This window comes from Chenopodium album, chromosome 7 (assembly GCF_948465745.1).
Source record: "Chenopodium album chromosome 7, dcCheAlbu1.1, whole genome shotgun sequence".
NCBI classification, from domain to species: domain Eukaryota; kingdom Viridiplantae; phylum Streptophyta; class Magnoliopsida; order Caryophyllales; family Amaranthaceae; genus Chenopodium; species Chenopodium album.
Genome location: NC_137840.1, coordinates 2,640,797 through 2,656,302, shown reverse-complemented (window position 1 = coordinate 2,656,302; position 15,506 = coordinate 2,640,797). Strand labels below are relative to the sequence as shown.

The window sequence follows — 15,506 nt, the reverse complement described above, 5'->3', positions numbered from 1 at the left end:
ACAGCAATGCCAAACGAACCCTTAGTTTTTAGTTTCCTGTTTTTTTTAAAACTAAAAACCAAAAACAGGAAACAAGAAAAGGTGTTTCCACTTTTCTATTGTCAGTTTTCAAAATTATCATGATTTTAATAAGTCTAAATATTTTTTGATTCATTATGTGAAATATATAATCATCAATCAATCAATTACATACTACTAAAAGCGAATCTGTAGGAACACTTGGCAACATATTATTAAAAAAATTCCCGCCAAAATTACTTTCTAAATAAAATCGTTATTATATAAAAATAAAGATTGCATTTAGATTATGACCTTTTTTTTATAAAATCTAAAATAAACTTCCTAAAATATCAACTTGCACATTATAACTATAAATATTTTCTCTCACATGTTTTAATTGTTTTAATATATTTCATGGACTTTAATACCTGATGAATCGATTCATTAATTTTTATATAATTATATTATTATCATAATTATTCAACAACCGTGCATTTGCACGGGGGTTTAACCTAGTATACTATTAAAATACAAAAAACCAAAAAACAGAAAACCACGACGATGTCAAACGAACCCTAAATTATCCCCTGTTTTACCTCCCGTCTCTAAATATTTGCAAGATCGCAACCGTTTGACTTTACACTATTTATAAGTTGTACTATGTGACCGTATTAATTTTGATTATGAGTTAGTGTTATTACTCCTTCTATTCTAGAATAATTGACACAATCAAACTTAGCATACATGTCAATGCACTAATTTAAACTTAAACTAGTGTGTGAACTGTTTGAATAGCTAGTGTATGATGTGGACGTTGCCTCGGATGTTACTGTTTTTTTACCTCATATGTATTTATTTTCTAATAAAGGAATATACAATGTTAATTGTGTGCAATTTAAAACACTAATAAAAGTTGGTTGAGATGGTAAGTGTATAACCTTAATTGGTTAGATGTTGCGGGATCAAATCTAGATTAAACCATAATTTAACATAATTTAGTATTAAGCGCAAGGATGTCCGTCACTCTTAAGTACCATTGGTGTCTACCCAGTTAGCGCCTGAAGTAGTTTTACCCCATTTTTTTGAGGCAATGATCCGTTCAATGCATAATCAAAATAAAAATAAATAAATAAATAAATAATTGTCTTATGTTTTGTATCATTGGTACGTAGTGTACTAGTGTGTTGAACTCAGGGCTAAAGGCAAGTTGAGTGATGATAGGTTGTATGTGTGTTATTTACCGCTTATGCAGTTATGTATGTATTCAGCATTATTGATTGTTGTATTGTGTGTGTCTAGTCTTGTCGATCTTTGTATTGACCCTACAACTCATTTCTTTTAGCGAGTAGTAGGGATAATATAAATAAAAGCTTTAAGGTAATGTAGCATGTTCATGTTACGGTTTAAGCGAAGAGTGAATCTTATTTTAGTTCTATTATAAAATGAATGATTTATTTGCTTTTAATATTATTTATTTGCTTGATGCAACTAACGCAATGGTTTTCAAATATTGATTTGTTTTTGAAATTGCATACAAAGGTTCCAAGTTGTAGGTTTGATTTTCGTGGAATTTGGGATTGACATTACTTACAATTTTGGCTATTGATGTTTTTTTTTTTTGGAAAGGTTTTGAAAATGTCTTCTATTGTGTTTTTAATAAAAGTCTTAGCTTAGGGTTCTGTTCACATTATTGAACTGAGTTAAACTGAAATGAATATTTTATGAGAGGAGGAAATTAAGAATTGAACTGAACTGAACTAAACTAAATTGAACTGAACTGATATTAAGATGAAGTGAACAGACCCTTAGTCCTTATAACGATGGCGGCAATGACTTAGTTATTTCTTATTCCGTACTGTAAAAGGGTAAGAAAAGGTATTTCTTTCACAATCTTTTAGCAACATGTGTTATTATTGTTGTTTAAGTAATATATCGTTCTTCAAGAACACGATGTCAAGTGCATGATATAATAATACGTAGTATAATCGATCAATACAATTGTTCATATTTATATGAACTAAATGGTCCATTTATTTTCAACTTTTGGATTCCATATTTGATTAATAATCAGATACAATAATGCACAATTTTCACCTTATGCGACATACAATGCAACGAGAAACAAACGAGCATTGGAATTATATTCCTCGTGGAAGCAAATATGATACGGAGTATATAATTCTGACGCTTGTAATGTAACATGGAGATTTGAGACCAAAAACACACTATAAATACACACATACAATATATCATCAAGAATTTAACTTAGGTAATCCTTTGCAACCTGGAAGATCAAGCCATTCAATTTTGATTTGTATTTTTCCTTTCTCAACATTTTGTAGCTTTAGAGTCATTTCTTGAACCATTTTGCCTTTGCCGGTCCAAACTACCTTACTTTCATCGTCTAAGCAGTTACTTTCATCAGGTTGTATCTTTTTTACCGCGGTTCCGATTGGGAGGTCTTTTATCCCCATTTGCATACACTCTATATATGACTTAATGTCGACATTGGCATCACCCATTTTATCCGGCCTTGAGAACCTATCCTTGTCAAACACATTCTGTAAAAAAAAAAAAAAAAAAATGCAAATATACAAGTTATTATCACTCTCCAAAAAGATAAAGTATTTATGAATTGTCTTCTATGTATCGGTCAAATCATTTATGAATTATGATACCACTAATCTAAACTAATACAAAGTATATTAAAAGGCGTTACTAAGAACGTCTATGTGCCGCGTAGACCACGCCATGTCACGTACTCCATCTCTCATTACGCCACACAATCACTACTCAATAAGGGGATTTGAACACCCAACCTATTATGAGAAGGATGTTTATTTAACCATCTAAACCAATTATTAACTATGCTATAAACATGAAAATAAATGTATATAATTGATTATCACAAGGTCCAAATAAAAAAATAAATAAATAAAACATTATGAATATCGAATAGAGTACATATAATCACAAGGAATAATTAAAACCTGGTGCAACGCCCGGGCTAGACACTAGTTATAAGTTTATAACATGCACAAGATACAACCAAGATGTTTTAATTCACTTGGATTAAGTTTCACTAATTGATACTGTGGTCAATTGGTCATATTAAGTTCGTCTAATAAGTTGTTCAAACCATCTATATGTCCTTAAAAAAAAGAAAAAAACAACCTTCATCCATATATATTCACGATCAAATCCCTAAGATAGTATTTTTTTTATTTTTTTTTTTTTTGTTTCAACATGAGTTTAGCGTGAAATTTCAACTAATATAAGTTGCGTTCATTATTAAACAGAAATCCTAGTTGTTTAGAATTACCAAAAAATAACGAGAATATAAATATTAACTCACCAGTGTGATAGGCATATCTGGATCAGTCACTGAAAGAGTTAAAACATCATTCCATTCAGGGTTGCAATTATTCTTTATCACACGAGTCTTCAATTTCTGTACCAATCAATTAAGAAAACATAGGTGCCAAAATAAGTCTTGATCATATTTAAATGTAATTTGTTTGAAGACAAACACTTAATTGGGTATGTGACGAATAAACCCATTCCCAAAATATACTTTATAACTACTTTTAGATCTCAAAAACACAAAAATGAAAATTTTGAAACAAAACAAGTAATATGGAGTAATGCTTATGAGTCAAACATCTATATGATCTGAGAGTGCGTAGAACTTTTTTTTTTCTTTTTGAAGACCGCCGCGGGAAAGATATTATATTAAATCAAGCTCCGTCAAAGATTGTAAACTTTGGGGGAAAGAGTTCGTACAAACAAATTCATCACTAGAGCACGTATCCCACCTAGTAACTAGATGAGCAACGGTATTTCCCGCTCGTCGTACATGGACACAACTAAAAGAAGTAAAAACACCACACATACGAATGACATCTTCATTAAAGTGCGTAGAACTAATCAAAAGCCCCTTATGATATTGATAGGAAAGTTTTTCCTTGGTTGGAGTTTAATCTCAAATTTGAATCTAGATCTATTGAAATTAAATAAAATCTATATTATATTATATAGGATTTTTTGTGAAAAACTACCTTTTAAACTCCAGATTTTGCGAAAAACTACCCTAAAAACAAAATGTTGTAATTAACTACCTTATAAAATATAAAATGTTGTAATTGACTACCTTCTACCGGGATGACACAATTGACTTTTATTTCCCGACGTTGACCATGTCACGTGAGGGTAGCGTGACCCTTTAATGACTATTTTCCTTAAATTTTCCCGCTTTACACCAATTCAGCCCATATAATTATCAAAGGGGTTGCAAATAAACAATATAAAATATGATTAATCGTATTGTTAAGGAAAAGAGTTGGTATAAAGCGGGAAAATTTGGGAGAAAGGGTGGAATTAAGTCATTAAAGGATCATGTGACCCTCACATGACATGTTCAACACCGAAAAATAAAAATCAAATGTGTTATTCTAGTAGGAGGTAGTCAATTACAACATTTTATATTTTATAAGGTAGTTAATTACAACATTTTATACTTTATAAGGTAGTTAATTACAACATTTTGTTTTTAGGGTACTTTTTCGCAAAATTCAAAGTTTAAAAAGGTAGTTTTTCACAAAATATCCTATTATATAATAAGATCTATATTAATCCCAAACTACATAAACTCAAGATTAGATAAAAGTATATGTAATGCTAGTGTAAACTAAAGAAATATTTGACTTAAGATGTAGTTAGCAAGTACTAGTTAGATGCAATGTTACCTGTGAACCAGAAGTAATAACAACATAAGGGTCGCTACTAAAAGCGTCACAAACTTTGAGATCAATGCCTTTCTTCACGGTGATCTTCAATGCGCCCAAAATATTCATTCTTTCTTCTTGCTCTTCTGTTTTTCTTGCTTCTTAGATGTTTTGATGATCTATGATTTGATGAGAGCTTTAATTTAGACTTTGAGAAATTCAATGATTTACTTTGTTTTATATGACATTTCTACTACATTATTAATTTAGATGAAGGACGAATTTTCAATGGTTAGATTTGAGAAATTAATATCTTAATACAAGGTTATATGAACATGGACTAATTATATTATAGTAGTGGACTAGTGGCCTAGTGGGGGCCTGGGGGTAATGTGTCGATGTGCGTTGCACATTTGCCCTTGTTTGTTCCTTAAAAAGCATTTCGTGTATAACAAGATCACTAATAAGGAAAATGTTACTAAAAATTGATAAGGGAAATTTTTTTTATCAATAATCTAGTTGACATTTGACTTATTCCTAAATAGTTGAACATTTAACGAATTTTTGAGTTAGAATTGTCTACGTTAATTTAATTATCAAAATGTAATTATAAGTGAAAATACTAAAATATCCTAGACGTAAACTTTTGGTGTAAAATACTTACAAAGCACGAAGTATTAAATTTACGGAGACCCACTTACTAGTACCAACTTTTTATCAAGCAAAGTTGGGTCTAGTGGTAGTGTTTGCATCTCCTAATCATGAGGTTGTAGTTTTTTTTTTTTTTTTGAGGGGGAGCAAAGAATTATTATTCAATAATAAGAGAGTCCATGAGTACAAAAGGGGAGACTTCCAAAGGAACACTAAACTCCCATACTCGTTCTACATTAAAAGGAATATATCTGGCAAGGTTATGCGCCACTTCATTTCCTCCTCTCAACACATGAGACCAGCATACTCTTTCAAAAACAGAGCTGAGATGCATTGCATCACAGAGCACATCATCCAAATCAGTTAGATGAGAAGCCCCCTTAGACAAACGATTAGTAACCACCTGGCAATCAGACTCCACAATGATCTTGTCACATCCAAACTGCTTGCCCAGCTTCAAAGCCCACACGATTGCCTTTGCTTCGGCCACATCAATTTGCCACCGAGCTCTCCACCTTTTGCACGCAGAAAAAAACACCTTGCCTCTGTGATCACGAGCCACAACTCCAATTCCCACCCAGCATTCTCAGATAATGATGCATCAGTATTGATTTTGATCCAGCCTTCTGGTGGGGGCACCCACGTCTTAGAGCTCGAGGTATTAGCAGCAGCTCTAGGGGTAGAGTAAATAGCGTTATGATATTTCTCATTCTCTTCCACCCATCTCTGTACTCGCGCAACTAAGACTGAATTGGGAGTAGACTTACCTTGAAAGATTTTCAGATTACGATCATGCCAGATACCCCACGTCAGGTATACACCAAGGATTTTTTTGTCTGCCTGAACATCTCTCCAGCTCTCAACCAGATTGCAAGGTGAATCCATGTACTCCATTTTCCTTAACTCGTCACAGCTCAAATCAGACCACAAGCCTTGCACTCTGTCACATTCAAAAAACGCATGCTTCCAAGTTTCAACTTCCTTTTCACACCAAGGACATATATCATCATCAGTCAAGTGTCTGTAACGCAGCAAGCTCCTTACGGGAAGAGTTTCTGTACAGAATCTCCACAAGAAATTTCTAGCTTTCGGCCTCACATTCATTTTCCAAAGGTCCACCCAGGCATTGTGGAACTGATCTAGATCGCAGCCTTTACCAATCATATAGGCAGATTTCACAGTATAATCCCCGTTCTTTGAAAAAGCCCATGTTATTCTATCTTGCAGCTCTGTCTCCTTCAATGATATGGATAGAATGCAACTAAAATCTCGATCATTGAAGATATCTCTCGCCACATCCAAGTCCCATTCCATGGTCTCAAAATTAATTAATTCACTGACCTTAGAAATATTATCAGACCAAGAGCTTGTTGCAAATCTGTTGTCATCATCAACTAGCCACGGATCAGTCCAGATGTTAATGTTCTCACCATTCCCTACCCTCCACAACAAACCCTCCTTTACAAGGGCTTTTGACCCCCAAATGCTACGCCATGAGAAACTAACCCCGTTACCCAAATATGACTCTAAGAAATCACAATTGGGGTAATATTTTTCCTTCATGACCCGGCTTAAGAGGGAAGTGGTGTTCTTTGCTAATCTCCAAGCTTGTCTACCAAGCAGCGCCTCATTAAAAAACCGATAAGTCACGAAAGCCCATACCACCAAGGCATTTGAGAGTGCAAAGGGAATCCCAGCTTTTCCAATGAATCCTCCTCTTCGCCTCGGTTTGACCCCACCAAAACTTTGCCATTGCCGAATGGATTTTGTGAGTTATCTCTGCCGGGAGTTTATATACTCCCATCAAATAAGTGGGGATAGCCTGGATGACCGCCTTTAAAAGTATCTCCTTTCATGAGGTTGTAGTTAAGATTAAACATTCAAGCCCCATTAGAGGCACTTTGGGGCGGGGATTACCTATTATCCCCCCCCCCCTAAAGTGCTTAGCCTGCCATCCCGGGCCAGTAGGGCCTGCCATACCAATTTTTTGTTTTATTTAAATATCATGTCAGCGGACCAAATTTCCTAAAAGACTCACCAGCAATGACATGTGTCATCTTCTGGTGTGTCCTTAATATATTTAAATTAAATTAAAAATTGATAGATAATATACGCAAAATATTTTCTTCCAAAATTTAGGAAAAAATCCTAAAATAATATATTTACCAACTTAGATATATAACCATATCTTTATATATATAATTTATATAAATTCCTATATAAGTAATTACTCCACTTTTTAATGATAATTTATACTACATTTGTTTCATATTTTTTTATAACTTTTGAATATTTTATATCTCACAAAAAATACCCCAAAGTTGCAAATAAAATGAAACGGAGGCAGTACTAAAAAAAATATCATGAATAATATCTTTCAACCTAACATAATTGGTGAATGAAAAATTATCACAAGTAAAATTTAAAAAGAAAATGCCACCGAGGTTCAAAATAGAAGAAAGTTTGAATAAAAAATGTAATATGCAATCATAATAAAAGATATATATATATATATATTAAGTTGTTTGATTTGGGATAAAATAAGAAATTGATTTTGGACCAAATTATTAACAAAGAGTGAAAAACTGTGTATGGCACTCGATCTAACCTAGTTTTTTGCATTATTTAAATTTCATGTCAACTGACCAAATTCCCTAAACTTTGGTTTTTAAATAATTTTTAAAAAATTTGCCACATCATTTGGTCAATCCCTAAACTTTGTCATATCATCAGCTTAATATATAAAATGCCACACTTTAAAATTGAGGGATCAAAATGCGGACTTTCATTAACTTATTGTAAGACGGGTTAAAGTTGCCTTAAAACTATTTAAAGTTACCTTTATTTCCCTACTTTTTAAAATGTTTTAGTTAACTCTTATGAATAGTGTTTAGATGATTATACCTCTAAAATGTTTATTTACTTATACAACCTCATTAATATTATTGCCTTATTTTTTAAAACGCTTTCAAATAGTGTGCTTTACACACACACACACATATATATCCTAAAAATATTTATTTTTAATCCTAACCAAGTACCAACAACTAAAGTTATGATAAACGTTTCATTTAGGCCCCATTCACTTCACCTTATTTCAACTGAACTGAAATTATTTTTAATGAACTGTAATTATTTTTACTGAACTAAAATTATTTTTTTACTGATTCTCTGTTATATTTCTTCTTTAAAGTTACTGATTTTTATTGAACTAAAATTATTTTAACGAACTGAACTTATTTTTACTGAACTAAAATTATTTTTACTGAACTAATTTACTGAATATTATGTTTTTTAAAGTGAAGTGAACAGGGCCTTAATATACTAAAGGTAAGTTTTTGTTCGTAAACTCTTTAAAATATTTTGGGAAGTTTAATTTAAATTTATGTAAGGCACACACGCACACAATTTTTCTTATATATATATATATATATATATATATATATATTGGTGTTTAGAGAGCCACAAAGGCGGGGGTGAGAATCGATCCCACGATCTCTTGGAATCGGGAGGAAAGCTCTAACCACTTGAGCTATCCCTCACTCTCAATTTTTCTTTATATATGCTAGATGGAAGAGTTGTGTCAACTGTCAAGTCGATCAAGTAATTGTATTTTGGGCTTTAAAGTGAAAAGAAGGGTGACAAAGGGTAAGAATAAATTTTTCATTTTAATATAACGCTACCAAGTGTCTCTAGATAGATTTAAAAAATAAAATAAAAAATAAAAACACCTCTTAAGGGGTCGTTTGGTTCACTAGGAATTAGGGAAGTGTAAATTCCCATGAAATTTCAATTTGTGGGAAATAAATTCCATCATCAAAATCATGGAAATTCAACAAATTTATTTTGTTAAAAATGGATCGAGGAAGTAAATTTCTATGGGAATTTCAACTTACCAGGGGGGGTAAGGTAAGTGAATTTCCATGTTTTATGGGAAGTCAAAATTCCCATGAATTTTGATTGTCCCCATTTTCACTTTTTTGTGTCAACCAAACAAGAGGGTGAAAAATGAAATTCGGAAATTTTGACTTCCCACAAAATTTTTAGCCAACCAAAAAAGGCCTTAGTATGAGTACTTGAGCAGTATGCTAAAGCTCAATGCAATGTATGATGATTTGCTGAACCTTGGTCAAATTTTCAATAATTATTTTGTAAAATTTATAAGAGGACTAACCATGATAGTGCAAATTATTACTTCAAAGGGAAAGCACAATGTTGGATATGCAAAAAATTCGGCCATGTTGGAAAGAATTACAGGTTCAAGAAAGCTGATGTAAAAATTGCCAATTTTGGCAAGGAAGATAATGAAGAAAACTTGTTCAGAAGACGAAAATAAGGAGGTTGCTAATGACAGGTGCATTAGCAGAGATATTTGGTGACATGAGCACCAAAATTAGAGGAAAAAAAGGGTAGATTCGAAAGGAAGAATTTCGGAGATACCTGATGACACGAGCATCAGTTGGAAAGATAGTAACACAGGTACCAAAATAGATCAACAAATAAAGGTTGGTAACATGAGTACCAACACAAAGACCAGAAGAAGAGTCAACATTTAGAAATTGTCGGTGACAAGAAGAAACAACATTAAAGGTTGTTGGTGACAAGAGCATCAACAAAAAACTAAAAGAAAATTTTGAGAATGAGGTAATCTAGAAATATCTTGTACAAACCTAGAATAAATATCTAATAAGAAGAATCTAGAAAAAACTAGACAAAAGCATACTACCTAAAATAATCTAGATAGAAGAAGAAATATGTAGAAACAAATTGAAGGAGTAAGTCGTTGGAAGTAACGGACATTATCCACTGTAAATAGAGGCATACATACTTGCATGTAATTCAAGGCATGCAATAATACTCATCTTTGCAACCCATCACGTACTACTTCTACTCCCATTTCTAACACATTCCTCCAAAAAAAAAAAAAAAACAGAGTGGAAGAACATTACTAGTCTATCGAAATTATGCATAGTGGAAGAACATCAAATATTACTTAGACAAATTGTAAAGACTAATTTCACTTTTCAATCGACATTACAAATTAAAATATAATAGGAGTAAACCGCCGAAATTATGCTAATCAAAATTGTTGATTACTAACAAAATCAGCAATTTTACTAGTCTATCGAAATTATGCTATTCAAAATCAGCTTCTTATTTACTTACGAGTTTTCTTAAAAATGAAAGAAAATGGAGTTAGTATCACCTTATCAGCATCATTATTCCCGTAATTCAAGGCACATACCAGCAAGCACATCAGGATTGTCCAAATTCCAAAAGCTGAAAGCAGGAATATGATGACATTATTTGAAATATTGTCGGAGGAAAGTGCACGGATAACCTCTGCAATCACATTATTGTTGCGATTATTTGCAGGATTGTCCAACTTAAAATGTTTTTTTTAATATTATCTTAATCACACTCTTTTAAATATATTATAAGGCGTTTCTTAGAACGTCTTATAAGAAAGATGTTATCTAATCATTTAAGCCAATCATAAACCATGCTATAATTATGAAAATAAATGTATATAATTGCAAATCACAAGATGTGATTGACAGGGTAAAGTCGTATCCCCTAATCAAAAATAATTACCTAAATCACTAACTAAAGTAGATAGGGAAGTAGGGTCGATCTCCACAGGGAAACAAGTCTTTTTACTCCTAATTAAATATTATAATCTAAATTATTTAAGTAACCAATATTTATGAATGAGTAAGAAACTAAACTACTAAGGATTGAGAATAGGAAGAAAACAATATATACAAGGATCTAGGGCATAGGTTCACCAATAAATAATACTCCAGGGTAAAACAGGGTAATCAATCATTGACATGGCATAGATAACATGATTAACAGGCTCTCGCAAATTATTAATCAACATAGATCTAACAGGCTCTCGCAATTTACTAGATCTAAGTTCTTATTGAAAATAGCCTTTAATATCAAATTAACATCTGCTCGATTCATCAATTTAATATTGCTATACTTTTACAAGCCGCAATTGTAAAACATTAAAACAATCCAATAAGAAATTATCATGCAATACCAACAATCAATAATAGTCAATCATCAATGCATCAATTAACCAGATTGTAAAGGGCTCTCGCTACTTATTACAATCACACAATTAATTTATCGGTATTAAACCTCATCTCTCGAATCTTGACTTAACCATTTATAAATTAACTTGCCTATTGAAACTAGACCTAAACATCAATTCTCATCTCTCGAATCTTGAATCAATATTATCAAACTCATGCATAAAAGATAGGCCTAATCTAGTCACAGAGCATTAAATCAATCAATAGGAAATTAATCTAATATTGATAATTAACAACAATAAATTACCCCTTCATATTATTTATGGATCTCCAGAAACCCTAAAAAGGAAACTACTCACACATAACTAATATAAAGAGAATAATAGTATAAAAGTAATAAGGAAACAAAATAATAAAATCTTAATATGAAAAGAAAACTAAAACTAAAACTAAACTAAAGAAAAAGAAAACTAAAAAGTAAAAACTACCTAATGATAGCCTCCCCCCGTAACTACTACTACTCCCTTTTTATAAGGAAAAGGAATCTTATTAAGAAACAAAAAGATAATCCTAGCTTAACTCAAAGTCTCAAACTATGATAAAATTGCCAAAATTAATCTAGGAAAACAAAGTCCCAAAATCAGCTTAGCAATCATGCGCATTCCGTAGCCCAAAATGATTCTTGATTGATTGGGCCCGCCAGACATTACGCCCAACAATCAATCTCGTGGCTTCTTGAGCTGCTCTTTTGGGATTGGGCTCCTCAACCTTGGACCCAATTTTCTTTCTTGTTTGGTCCGTAATAAAATAACTTGTAAGATGATGGACCTCTTCACATATCGAGCCCTTAATCACCGGATTAAATTAATCTAACTCGGCCTTGGGCTTAAAATATTTGGTCATAAAATATGATCCGACTCCATTGTCTTTGTAGTGGCTCAATAAGCTCAGGAATTGTCGTAAAGCTGCAAATTCCTACAAAATAATACCAATTCTACAAAAACACTAGAAAACGTATATTAGTAATAAAAATAGCTCCGCAGAGCTCAAATAAGCACAAATATGACCGTGGGACGGGGAATAAAAATATATATAAAATAGACTTATCAGTGATCTAATTAAAAAAAAAACACCATAAATATCAAATACATATAATCACAAGGAATAAATGAATTAGCAATCTGTAAGTATAAACTTTGATATTTTTTTTTTTTTTTTTTTTTTTTGAGTAGTTATATACTAACTATGGCTTGAATAGTTGTTGGAGCACGTGCTCGATAAGAAGATTCAAACCCTCAACATTTTATAACAAAGATGAATATATATATATATATATATAAGCGCACGAACAATTTATTAATCAAGAGACAAAATGTTCGAGAATAGAGAAACCTCCATAGTACAATGATTTACCCAAAATTATATAAATGTACATTACAAATTTCAATTAATAGTCTCGTTTTAAAAAAAGTTTCAATTAATAATAATAATAATAATAATAATAATAATAATAATAAATTCAAACAAATAACTCAATTTTGATTTGATAAGTTTAATTTCAGTTTTGATTGCTTGAAGCTCCATAATCATTTGGTGAAGGACTTAGTGCATCCTACAACCTTTGGTATGATTGTAAATGATATATTGCAACTTGCTCTGATGTGTCAGGAAGTATCTTATTCCTTTGTAATGAGAAGTGGCAATTGCGTTGCCCATAGGCTTGCCAAATTATGTAATCAGTTTAGTGAGCTTATAGTTTGGTTAGAAGAATTCCCAACTGATGTATATTCTTTAGCTATGGCTGATTTAAGCCTCTTGGTTTAATTAATACGAAGTAAAAGCGTCAAAAAAAAAAAAAAAAAAGAAAAACAAAAAAAATTCAGTTTTAAAAAGCGTTTAATAAAATTTATTGATTTGTACATCTACAAGACTACGACAATAGCAACCTGAGTAACATTATGACTACTCATTAGTTACTCGTACTATATAATACTCTGTTCACTTTTAGAATTGTTTTAATGTATGCTCTACTGAGAGTGACATACATAATAATTTAAAGTCGTTTCTCCGCTTATTAAAACATGAAAGAAGTGTTTCGTAGGTAATTTGTTGTATAACGACTCAGAAAAGACGAGATTAAAATTATGAGAGAGAAAACTCCACAGTTGAAAGGGGTGTATTTTGCAATCGTGGATGATTCAACATCCCCAAAAAGAGTAAAAGACCAAAAAACTATTCCCTCCACATCACCATCTTCTACTATTGTTCGGTTGTTCCAACATTTCACCACTCCCACTCACTTAACCACAATTCAAGCATGAACACTTTCCTTCTCTCTCCTCCACTACCCACCCGCTTCCCTCCACCCCATCTCCACCACCACCACCATAACCCCTTCCTCTCTTCTCCACCTCTCCTCCGCATCCTCTCTCCACCACCACCCTTCCCCACCACCTTCTCTGGCACCCTCTCCGACAACCTCACCACCGACTTCCAAAACGACGACGTTGACATCCTCCCCACATCTCGCAACTGCTACGACTTCTCCCCTCTCATCAACCATTACTTAACAAAAAATGTGAGTGTTTGAGAAAGTAGTGATTATGCTAGCTTTTAGTGGTTGAGGTAGCTTTTATGAAAAACTAGAAATATTAGCTTTTGAAAGTAGAGGTAGCTTTTGAGGTACCTGTTGAAAATTTAATCTATAGAATTAAATAGGGGTGTTCAAATCCGGGTACCCGGGATTTCGGGTACCCGAAAATGCGGATACCCGAGGTTTCGGGTAGTCAAATACTCGGCCCATGACCCGACCCGAGAAATCCGGGTACCCGGTTAACAGGTACCTGAAATTCCCGGGTCGGGTCAGAGGGTACCCGAATAAAAGTAAAAAAAAATTTAACTAAATAATGTTTAATGTTTGCATTTGAAAGCATTAAAAAAAAATACTCTTGTACACAAATTGAAGATAATTAAGATTCAACTAAGGAATTAAAAGAAATTGAGAACATGAAATTTAGATACAAGCATACAACCACAAATAATATACTTCTTACAGAGATAAAATAGACAAAACACCTTAAACATTCACAAATGAAGAACCATTGAGAATTTATGTGAATTGGATCTTACCAAATTTGAGCAAAATATTAGAGAAATCATAAGATTCCTAACATTAATAAGAGTTAAATTATCAAATTGAACTTGACAAGGATCTTTCTTGGAGGATGAATAGGGCCGCAAGTCCACAACTAAAGCTCGACTATGGCTTATCTCCGACGATTTCCAGCAACTAAAGCTCGGCCGCGCGGTTTCCAGCAAGCCTATCTCCGACGATGCGTGCAGTGGTTCGATTTTTTGGGTTGATGAAGGCTTGCTCTTGATGTTTGCAATGAAATTGCTTATTTGCAATAGGTGAGTGAAGGAGAGAGAAAGATGAATGAAGGAGAGAGAGAGAGGTGGGTGCTTGAAGGAGAGAGAGAAGTGGGTTCTGCTTGAAGGAGAGAGAGAGGTGGGTGCTTAAAGGAGAAAGAGTGAGTGACGATTGTGCATAAAACCCTAATTTCCTAGCAATATATATATTTTATATATACCCATGACCCGACCCGCTAAATCTCAGTTTTACCGGGTCGGGTATCCGACCCGCTAATTTTGAAAAAAACAACAAAAATACCCGCTAAAATCTGCCGGGTCAGCGGGTCAACGGGTCGGGTGAACCGGGTTGGGTATTTTTGAACACCCCTAGTTTTAAATGTAAAATATTGATTTTACATGTAATAGCTAGTCAACCGTTACTTTACCGAACACTCATACCTCAATATTCTATTTTCGCAGCTATAGCTTGTTGACAGCTAAAAGCTACTTAGACAGCTAACAATTACATTCACAACTAACAAGTACCTTCATAACAATATTTTGCCAAACACGCCCTAAATCAATAAAAAATCTCAAACAACGTGGTATTTTCGTAAATAAGTCAACATAAGTGAGACGCGCATATTAATAAAAGTTGTTAACATAATTACAAAATTGTCATGCTAAATAAGATGATTTATTCCCTCTATTACTCCACATCATCGTCTTGTTCCCA

General features: G+C 32.9%; 1 protein-coding gene across 1 annotated transcript; it reads right to left on the bottom strand.

Annotated features, from left to right (window-relative positions):
• Nucleotides 1-2,117: 2,117 nt before the first annotated feature.
• Nucleotides 2,118-5,010, bottom strand: LOC145640792 (protein C2-DOMAIN ABA-RELATED 7-like). Its single transcript, XM_081692025.1, has 3 exons — nucleotides 4,746-5,010; nucleotides 3,356-3,451; nucleotides 2,118-2,561 (listed from the first exon to the last, which is right to left on the bottom strand). Exons 1-3 carry the CDS (start codon nucleotides 4,851-4,853, stop codon nucleotides 2,253-2,255), a joined length of 513 nt encoding a protein of 170 aa, XP_081548151.1. The 5' UTR covers nucleotides 4,854-5,010; the 3' UTR covers nucleotides 2,118-2,252.
• Nucleotides 5,011-15,506: the final 10,496 nt, after the last annotated feature.

What these genes read in the sequence shown, in the direction of transcription:
- LOC145640792 (XM_081692025.1), bottom strand. Translation starts at nt 4,853, where the DNA reads ATGAATATTTTGGGCGCATTGAAGATCACCGTGAAGAAAGGCATTGAT. An exon ending in TTATTACTTCTGGTTCACAG is followed by an intron (nt 3,452 to 4,745) that starts GTAACATTGCAT and finishes TGATTGGTACAG; the next exon opens with AAATTGAAGACTCGTGTGAT. An exon ending in CAGATATGCCTATCACACTG is followed by an intron (nt 2,562 to 3,355) that starts GTGAGTTAATAT and finishes TTTTTTTTACAG; the next exon opens with AATGTGTTTGACAAGGATAG.